The sequence below is a fragment of the Anopheles coluzzii genome, chromosome 3, assembly GCF_943734685.1.
Source record: "Anopheles coluzzii chromosome 3, AcolN3, whole genome shotgun sequence".
NCBI lineage: Eukaryota > Metazoa > Arthropoda > Insecta > Diptera > Culicidae > Anopheles > Anopheles coluzzii.
The window spans coordinates 64,183,642-64,203,062 of NC_064671.1; the positions used below are offsets into that span (position 1 = coordinate 64,183,642).

Here is a 19,421-nt window from a genome sequence, read left to right on the forward strand (position 1 = left end):
AAGAAGAAGAAGAAGAAGAAGAAGAAGAAGAAGAAGAAGAAGAAGAAGAAGAAGAAGAAGAAGAAGAAGAAGAAGAAGAAGAAGAAGAAGAAGAAGAAGAAGAAGAAGAAGAAGAAGAAGAAGAAGGAGAAAGAAGAAGAAGAAGAAGAAGAAAAAGAAGAAGATAAGTAAAATTAACTAAAATGGTTTGGAATCAGTGGCGGATTTACAGTGTCGGGGGCCCTAAACAGTAAGAATTCTTGAGGCCCTCTGTACATGATTTCCGCGACGTGATAACAGGTACGTCAACAGATACGTGATAACGGTCTTGGAAAATGTTTTATTTCAACTGCCTAAATTGTGTTACTGCCGTGGGGGGAGGGAAGGGGGGGGGGTGCTCAGGGTTCGACTAGCACGGGGCCCCAACGTCCATCGCCCACGGGGCCCTCCTTGCTAATACAGTCGCATATTCTATCAACTGTTATAGATGCTGGACTAAAGCTCCGCGGGGCCCCTCATCGACGGGGCCCCCCGCAATCGCTTACTTTGCTTACCGTTAAAATCGCCACTGTTTGGAATGTTAACAGCGGCACCCACAGTCCGATGACTCCACAGAATGCTTGCACTATTCCAACACCATTGAACCACCGGTTTGAAGCATTCCATTAACCGATAGAACTATTCCATTATATGACTCGAAAACCTCTATGCTAAACAATGTAACATAAATTAACAAAGATCTTTATGAATAAATGCCAACATTACTAAGCAAAAAGACAAGGCTGCCCGAAAAAACCACAGAACAATTCATGAACGGTAAAAGCTATGTTGATGTAAAAATTATTTGCAACTGTACCGTCAATGTAGTGAGTCTTTGTATGATAAATACCAAATATACACCACTATACTTACACATACGGATCTTTGCTAACCAAACGTGATCACGTAACACAATCTCATCCAAACATTTCCTTGAGCTATCGCTAAAAGTCATGAATCGACTGGTTGTTTGATCAACCGCGGTAGCCAGCGATAGCGCAAACTAATAACCATGCATTTGAATAATTACAAACGTTGTGTGAAGATCGGTGCAATCAATCGGTTCAGCATCTCTGACCTCATTATCATCAGTATTTATGCTTTATTAATTTATTTTATTGATACAAACAACAAAGCGGTGCGTTTCAAGTTTCACGAATCAACATTCTAGAGTATGCCATACCTATGTAGTGTGTTCTGGACCAATGCATTGATGTTTTGATATCTCTATTTACATACATTCCATTAAGATTTGAATCAGAACATCTGTAGTACCACCATGCGCCCTGGTGTGCGGAAGCACAGTTTTCTGCAAACTTTGCATCATTGTCGCGATCCATTGTCGTGAACTTTTCTTCCTTGTTATTTTTCAAAGCATCATCTGCCGTTCCCGTGTAAAATCCCAGCTTTGCTAACGCATATTGCTCCTTCTCACTCCCGATCATAAACTCACTATACCGTGCGTACTTGTAGTTTCCATTGAAGTCTTTCAACTCCACCAGTAGCTCGTGCTTTCGGGTCATCGTCAAACGGTGTAGCCGATCCAATCCGAGCCAGAACTCTCCATCGATGCTGCCGAACCCATTCCGATACTCGGTCCAGTTGCGGTAAAAGTTCATCGATCCGTCGTAACGATACTGGAACACTAACCAACCTCCTCCAAATGCAGTTTGTTCGCAGTATCCCACAAATGGTTCATCATCCTCGGTAGGCTGTATGATGTACTTGCCCGATCGCTTCGATGGATTCTTCTTGCACGATGGAAACGAGACAGTACGAAGATTTAAGCCAGAATTGATCATAAACAAATCTAAATCTTGTTTTGTCGTCAGCTTTTGTAGTTCCCTCCGTAGCTGGTCTTGATTTTCATTGGCTTTATTCGTTTCAGTTTGCAGCGCAGTAAGGTTTTGGCCAATTGCCTGACCCAGCTGTTTGATGATCTCAATAATCCCAGAAAGCTTCTGGTCAATGATTTCTTGATCCTTCTTTATGGCTGTTTCGACTTCGATCAGCTGGTCCTGTTGATAATCTAATTTCGTAATTAGCATCTCGAATGCAAATCCAGAGAACGTGGTATTTCCGATATTTGCTGAGACAGAGGAGACTCCTGATGTTGAACACAACACCAACACTAAAACCACGATCAATTGTGCAACGTCCATGATGTTCAAGCACCAACCACTTTGCTGTTAAATAATGATACTGAGCTGATGCTAGTAATTTAGATTCTTTTTATAGCGGTTTCGTAGGGGAAGAAATCAACATTACGGACAGCTAAGGAAAAAGGTGCTTATCAGTTTTGAAATGTAGCAACTCATCAGTCTGGTGTTTTTTTACAAAGCGCATAACATTAAACAACAGTTCTCCCCGCAAGATGTGGCCAAAGGTTCAGTAGATTCGGGATCAAGAGAGAGCAAAATTTCACTCTATGCTAATAGTCTTGTGAATGAATGCGAAATCTCTGCAAGCCATTCTATCCAAATTGTTGCAAGACATTGGACATCTTACCGTTGGATGAAGCGTGTTTTTGGTTCTATTTTTATAGTAACTCAGCTATTACACTGGGAACAGAACAGAACAGAAACTATGAAGCGAGCAAAGCGAGCAGTTGTTGGTGATTAGGACTTTTGAACCATACATTGTGTCGTGTTGCATGAAATCATTCTATAAGAGTGGTCCTAGCAAGAGGTTTGAATATGTCCTCCTATGTCCCGGTGATGCCTGTTATGAGATCGTGAGTTTGTTTTTTCACATCTTTGAGACCAATCAATTGCGATCAGCTTAATTTAACATGGTTTTTTACAACATAATTTATTGCACAATTTACACACGAACTGCGAACAGTGGAACAGCATGCATTCAACGTCGTGCCAAGGCGTTCTCACACACGCGGCAGTTTGGGAAACTAAGTACGTTTGAAAAATGCAAAAAGGAATAGTTGCTATGTTCCTTCGACCTTTAACACGGAGAGGTGTTCTTTCGACCTTTAACACGGAGAGGTACACACGTTTTTATTTTACGAACACATTTACTCCTTTTGCAAAAAAAAACTTATCTTTTAGACGTATAACATATAACGTACAGACAAACATTCCCGCCGTTCCCTATCACGTGTGCTTTCTAATTTAGCCAGTTATCAAGTGTGATGAATGTGTGTTCGTCGGTTAACCTCGTTGACCGCGCAAATGATGATTTCGGATAGATGGAATACACAGATCAATCGTTGACCGCTGAATTACACCAGATATGTACTAACTTCGAGGCATCCTTTACAGTTCTCTATAGGCAGTAGCGGATGAAGGGTACCGGGAGCCCCGGTAAGACGAGTTGAGGCCCCCTGTAAATGGTAAATGGTGTTCGGGGGGTGGTAGCGGCACTAAACTGGCTGTTGGGAGATTGAACAGTAAACTTGAAATTTCGGGGGCCCTTCGATCATCAGTCACAGGCTCTAAAATTTTTGCTGACGGGGACGGGGACGGGGGACGGGGGGGGGGTGCAATTCGCCAGCCACGGGGCCCCAATGTCCATCCTTCCGGGGGCCCTTGTCGCTAGTACTCTGTCCATACGGCATACTATAGAATGGCGATCTACGAGGCCCCTAAATCGGCGGGGCCCCAGGCGACCGCCTAGTCCGCCTACCGTTAGATGTCTATAGAAGTAAAGAGGGCAAACTGAGCATGCGGTGTAAAATGGGCACCCTTTATTTAAGGATTATCTCACAGCAAGGATAAATTCAAAGGCAAATGTATTCGCTGGAGTATCATTCAAACACCATGTATGTTTTGTTACTCTTAATTAACAAATAACCAAGAAAAATACAAAATAAGATTGATGTAATTTTTGCCACTTCGAAAATAACCTTAAAGAAATGTCACAGGGATGCGTGGAAGTTTTAGTACATTTCATTTATTTTATTTTTCAAGGTATGATATTTCTATATAATTTGTCTCAAGAAAGCAAGGAAAATGAACAAATAAAATAAAAAATACAAAAATGCTTCACGTGGGGCAAAATGGGCAGTTATGCTTGGGGCAAAATGGGCAGATGCTTTTGACATATGGCGCTTGGTGAGGTTATGATGTTGTATTTATCCCCACAGGCACACATAAAAAAATCAAAAGTATAGATTGAAACATGTAAAAAGTGTATTAATTTTAACAATATATTTTTCTAAGAATTTTAGGGGATTTGTTGAACAGCAAAATAAAAGAAAGGAAGAGAAAGGAACAAAACTTGCGCAAAAGCATAGAGTGTATAGTCTTTTTATCTATTTAAGGGATGTTTTCGATCTTAACCGTAAGCAAAAACGACAATTAAAAAATCCCTGTTATTTAAACGAGTCGTTTCAGCGATTGTCAAAGTGCTTTTTCATCCCAGAATATCCTTAATAAGTTTTGCGGCTTGGGAGCATGGGGTCATCAAGAAGAGACATTGGTCTTGCTTTGTTATTTTTTAACTGATCACACTTTTGCCCCTCTATTGTCGATCAAATGATCAAACATTATAATTAGTTTTTAAAGTACTATTATTATTTTTATTTTTGAACCATGCCTTGATGATATAATTATAGAAAAAACAGCAATAATATAAATCGCATTGCCCAATCATTTTGTTTCTAAAGTTTTGTAATGTAACAATTTAAGTTCAATATTAAAAAAAAACACATTCTACTGGCCCGCGGTTCTCGATCATTTACTAATTTTGGCCCTTTCCCTCAAAAAATTGCCGACCGCTGGCATAGACCATTACATAAGCGCAGTTGTTGTGGCCCATATTGCCCCAGCGTTTTGACGTTTCACGTTTTGCTTACATATGCTCATTTTGCCCGCGTGTAAAAATAGCTTCTCATAAAAAACTTTACCTGTACTAAAATCCTGAACGCGACGCAACGTCAAGTACTGGGCGTTCTGTTGTTAGTCCGGTAGTGCAGGTGAACGATTTATGTATGGCGCACCCTGCCGCCAATCTGTGTGAGTCACATCAGACATCTAAGATGACATGCGGTCTGCGTAGTATCAAAATGCTGGGGGAAAATATTAAGCCTCGAGTTTCAGATTAGGCACGGAAATGGTATGTGTGAACAAAAGCTATGAGTAACTAAACAAACTCGAATTGTAATTTCTAAAAAAATGTGATATTTAAAAACCTTTTTGTCAGTTGGGAGTTTCCTTTTCGGTTGAGGAGGGTCCAGGATTAACCAAAGTCTAGGACTATTCCTTGAATCGATTGCATGGTTCATGTGGTAAGCTGTCGTATGCTTAATATCGCTTCATTGTAACAGTGTTTTATTGATATTCTCAGTTACACTCACATTCTTCCGGTAGAGAAACGGTCGAACGAGATGATAAGCATCTTTGAATTGTTTTTGTTGGAATTATCAATTTCCTGTATATATAAATAGAACTCAAATATAATTAAGCCAGTCTTGATCTGAACTCCGAACGGAACAGACGTGTCTCTCCTTTAATTTCAATAGTTTTATTTCGTGTATCGAATCGAAAAACTTCAGCCTATCTTCCTGACCTGTGTTGTTGCAGTAATCTTAATTATAGCGATCGTGGCTTTTAGCTTTCATGAAAAGCTGAGAGAAATATTCCAAGACCCCTATGAACGCAACATGAAATTCTTATGCAAGAACAATCATTGTGGTGTCCCTAGAGTATACAATCAATCGTTCGATCATTAGATCGCTATTTTATTCGAGTTTCTACCAAATCATTTCCATCATGTTCGTTTCGTTCATTTGGTGCAACAGCCGCTAACAATCGTCCTGAAAGAAAATAAGTTGGGACTGAAATGCATGCAGATTGTAGGATAAAACATAGTGGCAGTTCTTAGTGACAAACTCACCGTGCCGGATTGCTTTCTTTCTCATATTTCATATGAATGTACATACAATTGTATGACTGGTTGTTAACACTCACAGTTTCGCTTGTAAAGATACGTAAACAATACCACGTAACATTTATCTCAACAAATTACAAAACGATTTGATTGCACTCAACTGTCTGTTACACTTTGGCTTCGGAATTGGCATTTGTGTTCCACAACTTTGTTTCATCTGATGGAAATTATACTTCGCCCACCGTTACTTCTCGCGAATCAACATTCTTGAGTATGCCAAACCTATCCGAGATGAATTGTAGGTGGCCCAAACAATTCTGTATCCTTCCATACCATTTTTATAAAATCCATTAAGATTTGAACTGTAACAACTCTTATACCACCATGCTCCCTTTTTAAACACAGCACACTTTGAATCACTTTTATCATTGTCCCGATCCTTGGTCGAGAACTTCATGCCCTTGTGGGCATGCAATGAGTCTCCTGCCGTTCCCGTGTATGATCCCAGTTTCGCTAACGGATATTGATCCTTCTCATTGCCAATCTTGAACTCTTCATACCGTGCGTACTTGTAGTTTCCATCGAAGTCTTTCAGCTCCACCAGCAGTTCATGCTTCCGAGCCGCCGTCAAACGGTGTAACTGCTCCAATCCGAGCCAGAACTCTCCATCCATGCTGCCAAATCCGTCCCGATACTCGGTCCAGTTGCGGTAAAAGTCCACCGATCCGTCGTAACGATACTGGAACACCAACCAACCTCCTCCGAAGGCAGTCTGTTCGCAGTATCCCAGAAATGGTTCATCCTTCTCGGTTGGTTGTAAAATGTACTTGCCCAGAACCTTTGATGGCTCTTCCTTGCATGATCGTGACGAGATACTCTGGAGATACAAGCCTGAACTGACTCTAAACCGAGCCAGATCATTCTTTGAGGCGAGCTGTTGTATCTCCTGTCTCATCTTTTTTTGCTTGGCGTGGACTGTTTGCTCAGTAAGCATTTGGTTCAGCTGAGTCTGCTGTTTGGCGAGGCTATGGTTCATCGTTTTCTCCAGTTGACTTATAGTACGAGTGACGCCAGCCAGTTTTTGATCAACTTTTTCTCGATCCTGCTTCATTGCAGCTTCCATTTCGTTCCATTTGTCCAGTAAAAGGTCTAACTTTGTAATTACCATCTCATACGCAAACCCGGAGAACGTTGTATCTCGGACATTTCGATCGACACCGCGCACATTAGCTATTGAAAACAACGTCATCATGAATTGCACAATCACTTTTGCAACGTACATGGCGATCAGGTCCTATGCACTCTGTAGACGAAGAATGATACTGAGCTAAAGCTGGCACGGTCGTCTCTTTTTATAATGGAGAAGTGATATAAAAAAAAAACTGTACAGAAAGCAAAGGAAGAAGAGCCTAATCGCATGGAAATGAAGCAATGTATTTTTTTTTCAATCGCTGCAACTCGAATCTGCTAATTTACAGGGTGGCAATGTGAAAGTGATAGACTTTGTTTATGTCATAATATTCAAACTATATTTTATGTATCTTTTGAATCGATGTTACTACACTTTTATGTAAAAATTACATTCTACTTAGTTGAGTTAAACTATTTCTTCTTTTTATTTGTAACGGCCGGTCAATATTTTTCTAAGTCATTGCAAGCCGCATGCATAGCTTCATTCAGAATTTCGTTCCAAATCTTCACTAAACTGAATTATTTCGAATTCAAATGCTTAATGTTATCGAATGTTCCCATACATATATCCTCAAAAACTAAATTCAATGGCTCCATATAAAAAAACTGCAGGCAATTCAAATTACCTGATGAAATAAGGCAAATTTCCCTTTTGTTGATATAGCTCTTTGAAACTACTTTGGTGATACATTTTCATATCGTTTGACAGCTCTTTCGAAAGAATATATCATGAAGACATGCTGCCTGAATTAAATTATTTTGCCTTGATTCTAGAGAAAAAAACTTTTCCTGCGAAAAAAAAATTTTGTGATCATCGTTTTCAGCTACAACAAGGGATGTATCAAATCAGGTTTTTTTCAATTTCGGTAATATCGGTATTTTTCCGGGCAAATTGGGTTGTTTTAAATGGCGCTAATGTCAGTTTTTACATATTGGATGTAATTGGTATCTATGACATGACTAAGATGGAACGGTATCCGAAGGAAATTTGAAGTGAGAGTGGACATATTGACAGGCATGTATGCACGAAGTTTAAATGATTCCAGCAGCATATACAGGGAAATCTCTCTAAGATGCAGTCTCTTCAAGCTGAATTGTTTCTTCATATTCCATATATGAATTCTTCATATTCCATGCATGTTATGTCTCTTCAAGATGAATATCTCCGTAAGGCGAATATCCTTCAAGCTGCATATGCGATTTGGCAGCCGAAATTCTGTAAGGTAAATTTTTGGATGATAGTTCATAAAAAATATAGGCCATGTTTTTACCGTGGTTTCTTGGATTCTTCATAGCAATATTTTCATCAGTGTTCCTCAACATGAAAATCTCATGTCATCTCGTCTAAGCTGACGGTCCCTTGAAGATTCCCCTTAGAAACATTTCACTGTATCTTAAATGTAAAACATAAAAAAAAACATCAAAGCTACAACTCCTAACAGAAAGCGCTTAAGCACTTGTATTAATTATGGGGCTCTGATTGCACGACATCTTCAATGGAAAAAAGGAAATGTTAAATCATAGTCTCATTAGAAATAGAATAACATGTATTAAATATTTAGATAAAGAGACCATGCATTTGCCTAAACTGCATGTAAAATATCGAAAAGTCTAATTTATATAAACTTTGTAGAAATATTTATAATTTAATTGATAAAAACCATTAAAAATTTCATTCAATCGAAAATATCCAATATTTACGCGGTATTTAAAAGGTATGTATCCCACGGTACAACATTGGCTGTATCCGAGGTGGGACTATTATAATACCAGTTTAATTTCTTGCAAATGTTTTGAAAGCTTAACTGAATATTTATTAAGAAAAATAAGTAAACAAAACCACCTGTAGAAAACTGCTGATGTTTTTGACACACAGTGCCAAGAAACACAATAAAGAGGGACACAAGTATATGCATCTCTTCTACGTTGCCACCCTGTATAAACAAAACGATTACTGTTGGTCTGATTCGTCAACAAGATATACGGAAATTCCGCTCGATGATAGCAGACGTTAAAAATGAGTGAGAAATTTATGAAAGCCACAATCCACATCACACGGTCAATCAACCACTAGCGGTAGCATCATTATTTTACTTTGTTTAGTGCATGTCTTCAATCCTAGCATAATGTTTCGAAACAGATAACGATCAAACGAGCATAGCGGTTGTTTGTGATAACAACCTTTACCTTGTGCTACTTTATTCGCAATATTGCAGCAATGATTTATCGTTTAACTGCTGATTTGTCGTTTAACGGGAGGGAACTGAATTTGAGATTGAACAGTAAAATCCAAATTTTTTGCTTGTTCGCGGGGGGGGGGGGGGTGGGTGCAAATGATTCGCCAAACTCGGAGCCCAAACGTCCATCCTTCCGGGCCCTTGTCGCTAGTACTTTATCCATACGGCATACTATAGACTAGCGATCTACGGGGCCCCTAAATCAGCGGGGCCCCAGGCAACCGCCTAGTCCGCCTACCGTTAGATCCGTCACTGCAATGAAGAGATGAGCAACCTGCGGGCAACATGAAAGTTATTCTCGACACAATAGCATTGTAGGCTTTCAATAAATTAATTAGGATCACTTAAACAATGCTGTGCAACCACCTTGATAAAATGTCCACAAACAATGGACAACAAATAATTTAGTACCACAGACAACAAAAGTAGGAAGGTAGAGCTTGGACGAGGAAACGAAAACGGTCAAAGACCTGTAGGAAAAGGGGCTTGTACGGAGCCCTGTAACGAAGTCCCGGATTTAGGGTGTTGGGGGCGTTAAAAAGAATGGAGGCCTCAGGTTGATGTCGGGCGGGTGGGGGGGGGGGGGGTGCGTGTTGTTGCATTAGGTTTTGAATCAAACACACTTTAATAGTTTGCTCTAGAGGGTGTTCAGAATCCCTGTACTGGGCCCCTATACTTTATGAGTCTCTTCCATTGGGCCCCTAACTAGCACAGAATTTCTTGCTGAGACTACTGTACACATTGCTCTATATGCTGGAATTAACATACACGGGGCCTTTACATTGACGGGGGCCTTCGCGGCCGCTCAGTCCGCGCACCGTTAAATCCGCCACTGAGCTGAGCGATTCATGGAGGATATGAAAATCAAACATGCCAGAGGCATTGTTGAAGTTCTTCTCGATGGAATTAGTAAAATAATCACGGCGTCCAAGAAAGCGAGCGGCCACGTACAGCAAAATTTTATTGAGTAATGAAGGACAGCCAATCTCGTTCCGAAGCAAACCACTAATAAGCAAAGCTTGAGAAGCAGTTCGACGATCGTTGTCGCCAACGGACGGTGCAACAGTACAATAAGAATAAGAACTGCTGACTGCGATCGGTCGCCAACGGAAGACCGAAGAACTGCTGACCGCGATCGGTCAGCAATTATAAGAACTGCAGAACGCGATCGGTCGCTAACGGACGACCGAAGAACTGCTGACCGCGATCGGTCAGCAATAATTAGATATAAAACGCGAATTAGTTTAAATAAAATTTTTCATTTCACCATCAGAACGAGTCTGAGTATTATTGGTCTTTAGTCAGCGTCTAAAGAAACGCGCCACGAGGCTAGCTTCGTGCACGCGACAATCGTCATTAAAGGGTCATTAAACCTAACATACGAGATCTTACATTTACATTGACAAGTTTTACTTTTACAAGTATTTAAACCCTTTTGCTCTGAAATGGGATGGGATCTGAAATCCCTTTGAGAGATAAAGGGTTTTCTAAGTCAGATTCGATTGTAAACATTATTATTCGCTGCATGCAAAATGTTGTTTCACATCAATCTGACATTTCATTTCCATCACAATAATTTTTAATTTTTACAACATGATTTTCAACACGACTCAAGCTTAATTGAGGTTGACAGTTCTTTGTTATGTGTTGAAAATCATGTGTTGAAACTGAAATTTCATTTTGAAGTAAATACACCATTTGACAGCTGTTGAAAAACTGTTGTTGTAGGATGTGGTGAATAATGTTTAAATTCGAAACTGACTTGGAAAACCCTGTAATATAGACTCTCTCATCCAACTTCTATTCTTAGCCGTCATTGGTAACATGTGTCACCACATATGAGTACTTAGACTAGATCCAAACCCTTGGGCGGATGGTGGCATATGGCGAACCAGGAGAGGGTGGTTATCCCGGAAAACTGAGTGCCTGAGCAACGGGCTCAAAACCAGCCACCCAGTCCCATGTACTACCCATCTACAGAAAGCTTAAGGAGAAATTGAAACGGACCTCATGATACCGACCCTACGCAATGCCCCAGGAATACGATTAAAAGGGGCTCATGGAACGTGCGCACTCTCAGCAAAGCCGGAGCCTTGAAACAACTTGATAATGCCCTAGGTCATGGATAGGATAGGTCAATTTTGGATAGGTCAATGCGGATGATTTTGCAATTATTACACAAAGTCATAGCCTACATGGCCGATCATACTACAAACCAAAATGCAGGATATCATGAAACAGTTTCCAGAAATAACAGATGAATTAAAAGTAGAAATTAATACAGAAAAAAACTAAATTCATGATATTTTTATACCAAAAAATAAATAATATAAAACTAACTAATACAATAAACTAACATTAAAAAAACAAACAGAAGAAAAGAAAACAAAAACTCAAAAAAAGACTAACAACACTAAACATAATTTGTAATTATCGCAATAAATTACATCCTAACAAAACGATACAAATTCACAAAACTTTCATAAGAAGCAATTTAGAAATAGGAACGGCATCAATAAGAAAAGCAAAAAAAACTACTTATACAGCTAGACACAATACAAAATCAATCACTACGAAAAGTTACAGGATGTACCAAAACAGCTCTTATACCCTTCCATAGCCTATACCCCCCATAGTGGCCATAGCGGCAGAAATACCTTTAAGCATAAGAGCTAAATACCTCGCGAGTAATGAGCAAGCAAAAGAGATTGCACATTCAACAATACATAGAAACCTACTATACGACACAACCCTAAATTGCAACACAAGAAACAACAATAATAAGTACAACAAAACATATTAAGAAAAAATATATGAAGGAAACAAAACCGTAATATACAAAATGGATAAAATAGTCATCAATGATGCTACGAAAAGAGTATCGATAATATCCAATGCTCCGGAGAATATAACGAAAACTTAACACATAAACAAACAAATTCTTAAACGACAGTATCAACAAGAAAGAAAGAATTTTTTTTTGGAAAACAAATACTATAATTTGCACGGATGGAAGCAGAACAGATGACGGTTGTGGTATCGGTGTATATATATATATATATATATATATATATATATATATATATATATATATATATATATATATATATATATATATATATATATATATATATATATATATATATATATATATATATATATATATATATATATATATATATATATATATATATATATATATATCAAACCACACAACAACAATCATATGTACTGGAGTCATGAATACAAATTGAAATTACTCTCTAATTTGAAAACCTCTCTTATTTGAACATATTTCACAGTCTCTTCATTTTCAGTACAGTTTTGTCCCTCTAATTTGGAAAACCTATGGTAGTCCTCTTTGGGCACGAGTCCGGGACCATCCGAGCGGAGGATGCAAACGCTCGGGGCGTGTTTGAGCGACGCGTCCTCCGGACCATCTTTGGCGGTGTGTTTGAGCATGGAACGTGGAGGAGAAGGGTGAACCATGAGCTGCACGGCGAACCGAGCATCCAAACAGTGGCGAAGGCCGGCAGGATACGATGGCTAGGGCATGTCATGAGGATGCCGGACTCATGCCCCATCAAGAAGGTGTTCACAGGGGAACGCAGCGAGCTCGATGGCTGTATCAGGTGAAGTAAGACCTGTCGAAGATCGGGTGTCTACATGTATGGGAAGCTGCATCCAGGGTCCGAGCATTATGGAGAATGATTGTTGACCGGGCCATGTAACCACGATGTGATCTAGTGATTTATTGTTTGGATTAGCTAAACGATTTCCTGCTTATTTTTTACCCACTATTAGTTGACCTGATCCTAACATTCTTCAATCAATTAATTTAACCAATTTCTGGAAGCTAACAATAAAACGTAAGATGAGCTCAAACACGAATCGGAAAGTATTCAAACAATCAAAGGAAGCTTATATCTTATAGATATGTGGATATACAGTGTATTGTGGAATTGGAAAGGAAAGGAATGTGAAGTAGGAAGTGTAGTTATGAATTTATGAAATGAAAGCTTCTGAAAACTTTGAACAGTTTTTCTCGGTTGGTCATGTCACCTCTTTCAAGGCAGTGGATTTGTGAGCGGTGTGCTTCGGATCGTTGTTTTGTTGGAAAATACAATTTTCTTTCCACCCATTCCTTAAATTTCAGAATGCTGATACAAGTTTTGGCAGTTCACAATTCCTTCGATTTTGTCAAGTCAAAAAACAAATACTCTGGAGTGATGCGAGCGAGTTCGACGGACTTCGTTCATTTCCAAATCTTTTAATGAAAATCTGAAAGTTGGTGATGGTCGCACCACCCGCAAGTAAGAACTCGGCACGAGTGTTGTCCGTTAAATATTCAAGCAAAACATCAAATACTTTGTAAAAAAAAAATGTTTCTGTGAATGCAGCGGATGTTAACACAAGTAAACAGTTTCATAAAACATTTGTTTATAAATATAGTTACTCCACACTTCAATTCAATTAATAAATACAATATTCACTCTTTTGTGATGGATAAGCTTAATTTTACTCCAATCCGTTTTCTTATACGACTCTGTGATCCTCTGTTGCGAATTGGTATGGTTACAGGATTGGGATGATCTCTCCTTCAGCCAAACAATAAACATTATTACCTGCTAAAACAAACTCACCGACCGAAATTGCTTTCTTTCTAGCCTTTCATGATAATGTATATTCATTTGTATTTTTGGCAGATTGTAATCTTTATGACTAGGCTATTAAAAACACATACACAATACAACAAAGCTTTTATTACAATAAATTACAAAATGATTTGATTGCAGCCAACTGTTTGTCTCACTTTGGCTTCGGAATGTTCCAAAACTTCTTTTTATTAGATGGAAATTAAACTTCATCCACCGTTACGTTTCGCGAATCAACATTCTTGAGTATGACAAACCTGCCTTAGATGAATTGTAGTAGTACCAAACTATATTTTCTCCACCTACAGTGTTCCTATAAAGTCCATTTAGATTTGAATCGTGACATGCTTTGTACCACCATGCTCCCTTAAAGTGACTAGCGCAGTTTGATCTTACCAAGTCGTTGTCCCGATCCTTGGTCGAGAACTTCATGCCCTTGTGGGTATGCAATGAGTCTCTTGCCGTTCCCGTGTATGATCCCAGCTTTGCTAACGGATATTGCTCCTTCTCACTGCCAATTGCGAACTCATCATACCATGCGTAAATGTAGTTTCCATCGAAGTCTTTCAGCTCCACCAGCAGTTCATGCTTTCGAGCCGCCGTCAAACGGTGTAACTGCTCCAGTCCGAGCCAAAATTCTCCATCCATGCTGCCGAACCCGTTTCGATACTCGGTCCAGTTGCGGTAAAAGTCGACCGATCCATCGTAACGGTACTGGAACACTAACCAACCTCCTCCGAAAGCAGTCTGTTCGCAATATCCCAGGAAAGGTTCATCGTTTTGAGTAGGTTGTATCAAAAATTCTCCTGTGCGATTGGATAACTCTTCCTTGCACGATCGAGTAGAAATACTGCGAAAGTATAATCCTGGATCCACCTTAAACAAGGCGAGATCTTCCTTTGATGCCAGCTTTTGAATTTCCTTCCTAATCTGTTCGGCAGTAGTGTTGGCTATTTGCTCAAAGACCATTTTATTGGACTGATGCTGCAGGGTGGTGAGCTTGTCGAATATTGCATGCTGTAGTAGATTTAACTCATCAGGTAGCTTTCTCTCAGTAGTGGCTCGTTCTTCCTTCATTGCTAATTTTATATCCGTCAGCGTTTTCTGAAGATCATCCAGCCTGGCTGCTATCCGCTGATACTCAGCATCGATGAACGATGAATTAGGAATGTTTTGTTCAGCACCATCGACTTTAGCGATACATATAATGACCACAACAAAGTATAGTATGACGCTATACACCTTCTGTTATTGTTTAACACAGGAAAACATCGAATGTCAGCGCAAGTGTCAAGCAGTGACATTTGACCCACGTTACTGCTCGACTGTGGGACTGCTCGACTAACGATGAGGATCGAGCAAATCGCAAGCCCGCGAATTTGCAATGGTGGAAAAGCCATAAAAGGGAAATTTGGGAAAGCACTTTCTCTTTTCTCGTCATCACCGCGGAACCAGAAGCAGTGGAATTTTTTTAACCACTTTGTTATAAGTAAATTTACAGTACCACCGTTACGTACTGCGTTAATAGAATTCAATAAAGTGAAGTTAAGAGAACCTAACTAACGTCGCGAGTGAATCATTTCGGGAAAAAAAATATCACCGGACGTTGCTAACGCAACACCTTCATTTCGCGAACTAAGAGTTAAGAACTAAGCCTGTGAGCACTTGTAGAGCAATTGTAGCACTGATGTAGAATGAAGGTTATTGCAGTTCGTTTTTATAGAGGCCAAATGGAGTACAGGAGAAACATTAGAGAGAGAAAAAAAGATAGGCTTATCAATGTTACAGTGGCCGGCAATATAAAGTGGCCACTACTTACAATTTTACATTTTTTCCATTTTTTCCGTGAAAAATTAAGTTATTGTTCTGCTTTATTTTTTGAAACATTGTTCGTGATATGCTTAAGAATGCGCAGTACCATAACATGACAAAAATGAGAAGTTTGCTTCAAGAAAAAATATTTTTTCCAAAATTGATCACAATCACTGTGCCAAAATAAAGTGCCCACTTTATTCATTCTACAGAAAATATTTTTCTGAACAAATATAACACCAAACTTATAATTTATATGCGTTCTTCTTGCGTTCTTTACATGTTCGATGATCTTTGGCGTATTTTTTCTAATTTTTAAAGGTTTAAAGGTTTCTAGTTCTGCATCTAGTTTTTGCATTTGGTTCTTCTCAAGCGTTATCAAGAGCTTTAAATTTCAATTTATTTGTTTGTGACACCAGTTTTATCCACCTTCGCACATAGAATCTGCCTCAAATTCTCGATGGAACCATGATTTAGACTTCATGGAGGACATGCAAGGTGTTTCATACGATACTAGTTGAGAAATGTCTTTTGTATTGATTGTGTGTGTTGAGATGTTAGCCTGTAGGAACATGTTTTTAGTTTTCAAACCCCATTTTTTTAAAAGAAATATCCCAAAGTATTGATGAAGTAATGTTAAAAAAGATATCAGCCATAGTATTTTTTCTATTTTTTTTCTATTTTTTCTTGAAGCAAACTTCTCATTTTTGTCATGTTATGGTACTGCGCATTCTTAAGCATATCACGAACAATGTTTCAAAAAATAAAGCAGTACAATAACTTCGTTTTTCACGGAAAAAATGGAAAAAATGTAAAATTGTAAGTAGTGGCCACTTTATATTGCCGGCCACTGTATAAGCCAAGCCATTTGAATCATTTTTAAAAAGGCGTTATCCATCAATTACGTAACGAAAAAAAATTAATGTTATTTTCCAAATCGAACATGCCAAATTCCATAGCTTAAGGCGCAGACTCCCAACCAGCAAAACCGAAGCTATGGGAAAACTTTCCGCCAAAGCGAGAGAGCATGTCTTTTCACCATAGATTTTGAACGACATAACGCCGCTTGTGTAACGTGGCAAGACATGATGGACGAAAAACGGGAGAAGGAGAAACCGATATTCATCTCAAATCTCAACAAGCTTTTTCATGATTTTGTATGACTTCGGCTGTTTTGGACCGCACGTGTGGATGTAGACATTCGACTGTGTGGTACATAAAAAGAAGCGAAATCCTTTTTAGGTCGGCATAACGGGAAAGATTTTGATGTCACGAAGAAAAATCCTCGTTTGTTACTCATTTGTTATTAAAAAAAAATTGATTTTTTTTTGCGTTACGTAACAAACGTTAAACTCCCCCTCTCCCCTATGTAACAAATCGTAACGTTTGACGACACCTCCTCCCCCCCCCCCCCTAATAGCGTTACATAAATGACGGATGACGCCTAATGTGTAAACCACACATTGCATATAATGCAGTTCAGAAAAATGATTAAAGTACACCCTATTAGTCATCTCCACTAAATTTGTGTTATGGTTTTGAAAGATATCGCGTTCATTTACAACTCGTGGCTAGTCCATCAGCATCAATGTTTTTTCTTGCATCAACTTTTTTTTCTTATTTTACAACATCCAGTTACTGGGAACAGATATGACGAAGCCAGCATAGCACTTGGTGATGATAAGGACTTCTGTACCTTACATGGTTCCATGTGTCATTTAAAAGCGTGTTACAATTTGACTAATGCCAATTTCTACCCTATATTGCCTAATGCTAATATCACTTGTATACTATAGGGATAAACTTTAAAGTGACTTTTAGGCCTATTATTTTGCTCGAATGATATTCAGCCGTACCAGCCGTTTCTCGTTCGACGAGAAACATTCGTCGCTCATGAGTGGACAGGGTTGTACCACTAGGTTGGCCAGTACAGAATCTTTACGGTATTCTAATTTTTGATCTAGAAGGCTATGAAATGAGTGAAAATGAGCGTCGCGGCGAACGTTCCCAGGAACGAACGAGTTCGCCGGTATGGCTGATTAGATTCTACCGGATGTACTCGAGTCGAGCTGGAGAAAAATTTATATCGTTTTTGCCATTCGAATCGACGAAGGGTTCATCGATTTTTTTGTTCTTGCATGCGTGTGTTTGACATTTGGTCAAAGCAAACGGTGGCTTAAATTCTTTGTGTGGTTAAATATGCGCGTTCCCGACAGCTTGAGCTGTCGGCAGAAAATTTCTCCAGTGCCTTCCTGTTAGAACAATACGGTAGGGGAAGGTAGGTAAAGATGGACACTGCGGGTAAGATGGACACTCCTCATAAATGCATCAAAATGGTAATTTTCGAAAAAATCAATAATGCAGCATCCTAACTTAAAGTTAAACAACACATTTGCGAACATTTTTGGCATAATGTATGCAAAATTGGTTAAATCCACGCACAAAATAAATTTTCAATCGTGTGCACCCTTGTGGATCTAATTTGACTACTACGAATCTTAAGCTCTACAACTTGTATTGTTTATATTTCCTTAAATTTTATTTCATGAATGAGTTGTCGTGATCATTAATGAAAAAACGGGTGAAAGAACGAGAGTGAAAGCAATACAAAATCTTGTTTTCTGGTGGTTTAAACATCCTGACACCAAAGCGGGAAAGACGGACACTTTGTTGTAGGGAAAGATGGACACCGAGTTTATTGATTTATTTTACTTCTTATAGTATATCAATTGATGATAAATAGATTTCTTCAAATACCTTAAATAAAGGTATTCCGAAGCTATAAACCAATCAGCAACTAGAGAAAGTATGGAAATATGTGATAACGGAACACCAGTTAAAATAGCAGCCATTTATTATGCTATTACTCTCTTGACACTGATGAGGCGCTTCATGAAATCCAATATTTTGTCTCGACTTGGATAACTTTAAGCATTAAAAAGATGAGGCATTGATACGACATCGTTCAGGAATAGTTGAGAAATTCTATGGGATTACAAATATCAAATTTTGAATTTTGTCATGGTGGAAAATGGATAAAACTATTACACATATCCTTCAAAAAATACTGGGGGTCTTTTAGCGGAGTAATTTCCTAAAAGGAAGTTCTAGACTGTTGTTCTGTAAGCTGGAGCAACGTCAGCTGTTAGTGCGCGATATTTCAATAATGCTTTAGATGCTGCATTCTACGATATATTGCAAGCGCCGCTTACGATTCCTAAAACCAATTCCTTAAATGAATCGTCGTTGCAATAGGTAAAGAATTGGTTTATAAACGTACCAGGACGTGGAAAGCGATAGAATTTGTTAAAATACTGTAAAACTCTTCACTTTATAACCTTTTCTACAGGTGTCCATCTTACCCTTCATGGTGTCCATCTTTCCCATATCAGGTGTCCGTCTTACCCGAACATTTCAAAACCGCACGAAAAAAAACATGTTTTTCATTCATGAAAAAAAGGCAAAAATCGATGGAAACTTAAAAGTTTCAACACATTTTCTGATGAAGCATGAGTGTAAGATAATATATGCACATTTTCATGGTCGTTGCACTTATATATCCCTAGATTTTTACCATTGCCCTTAACGTGTCCGTCTTTACCTACCTTCCCCTACCGATTTTTACTTCGTCGACTCGAATCTGCCGGAAGGTTTTTTCGAAGGG

The 19,421-nt window shown here is 38.8% G+C and overlaps 3 protein-coding genes across 4 annotated transcripts; all 3 read right to left on the bottom strand.

The window, feature by feature from the left end:
* Window positions 1–352: 352 nt before the first annotated feature.
* On the bottom strand, window positions 353–2,585 carry LOC120956224 (microfibril-associated glycoprotein 4-like). Its single transcript, XM_040377598.2, has one exon. It carries the CDS (start codon window positions 2,178–2,180, stop codon window positions 1,164–1,166), a length of 1,017 nt encoding a protein of 338 aa, XP_040233532.2. The 5' UTR covers window positions 2,181–2,585; the 3' UTR covers window positions 353–1,163.
* Window positions 2,586–5,075: 2,490 nt separating this feature from the next.
* On the bottom strand, window positions 5,076–7,485 carry LOC120956225 (fibrinogen C domain-containing protein 1-like). Its single transcript, XM_040377599.2, has one exon. It carries the CDS (start codon window positions 7,142–7,144, stop codon window positions 6,107–6,109), a length of 1,038 nt encoding a protein of 345 aa, XP_040233533.2. The 5' UTR covers window positions 7,145–7,485; the 3' UTR covers window positions 5,076–6,106.
* A 6,535-nt stretch (window positions 7,486–14,020) lies between these two features.
* LOC120958764 (fibrinogen C domain-containing protein 1-like) lies at window positions 14,021–15,664 on the bottom strand. 2 transcript variants are annotated; one of them, XM_049608300.1, is made up of 3 exons: window positions 15,567–15,664; window positions 14,342–15,187; window positions 14,021–14,258 (listed from the first exon to the last, which is right to left on the bottom strand). In XM_049608300.1, exons 1-3 carry the CDS (start codon window positions 15,570–15,572, stop codon window positions 14,208–14,210), a joined length of 903 nt encoding a protein of 300 aa, XP_049464257.1. In that variant the 5' UTR covers window positions 15,573–15,664; the 3' UTR covers window positions 14,021–14,207. The 2 variants fall into 2 exon arrangements, with proteins under 2 accessions (XP_049464257.1, XP_049464256.1); XM_049608299.1 differs by having other exon boundaries at window positions 14,021–15,187.
* Window positions 15,665–19,421: the final 3,757 nt, after the last annotated feature.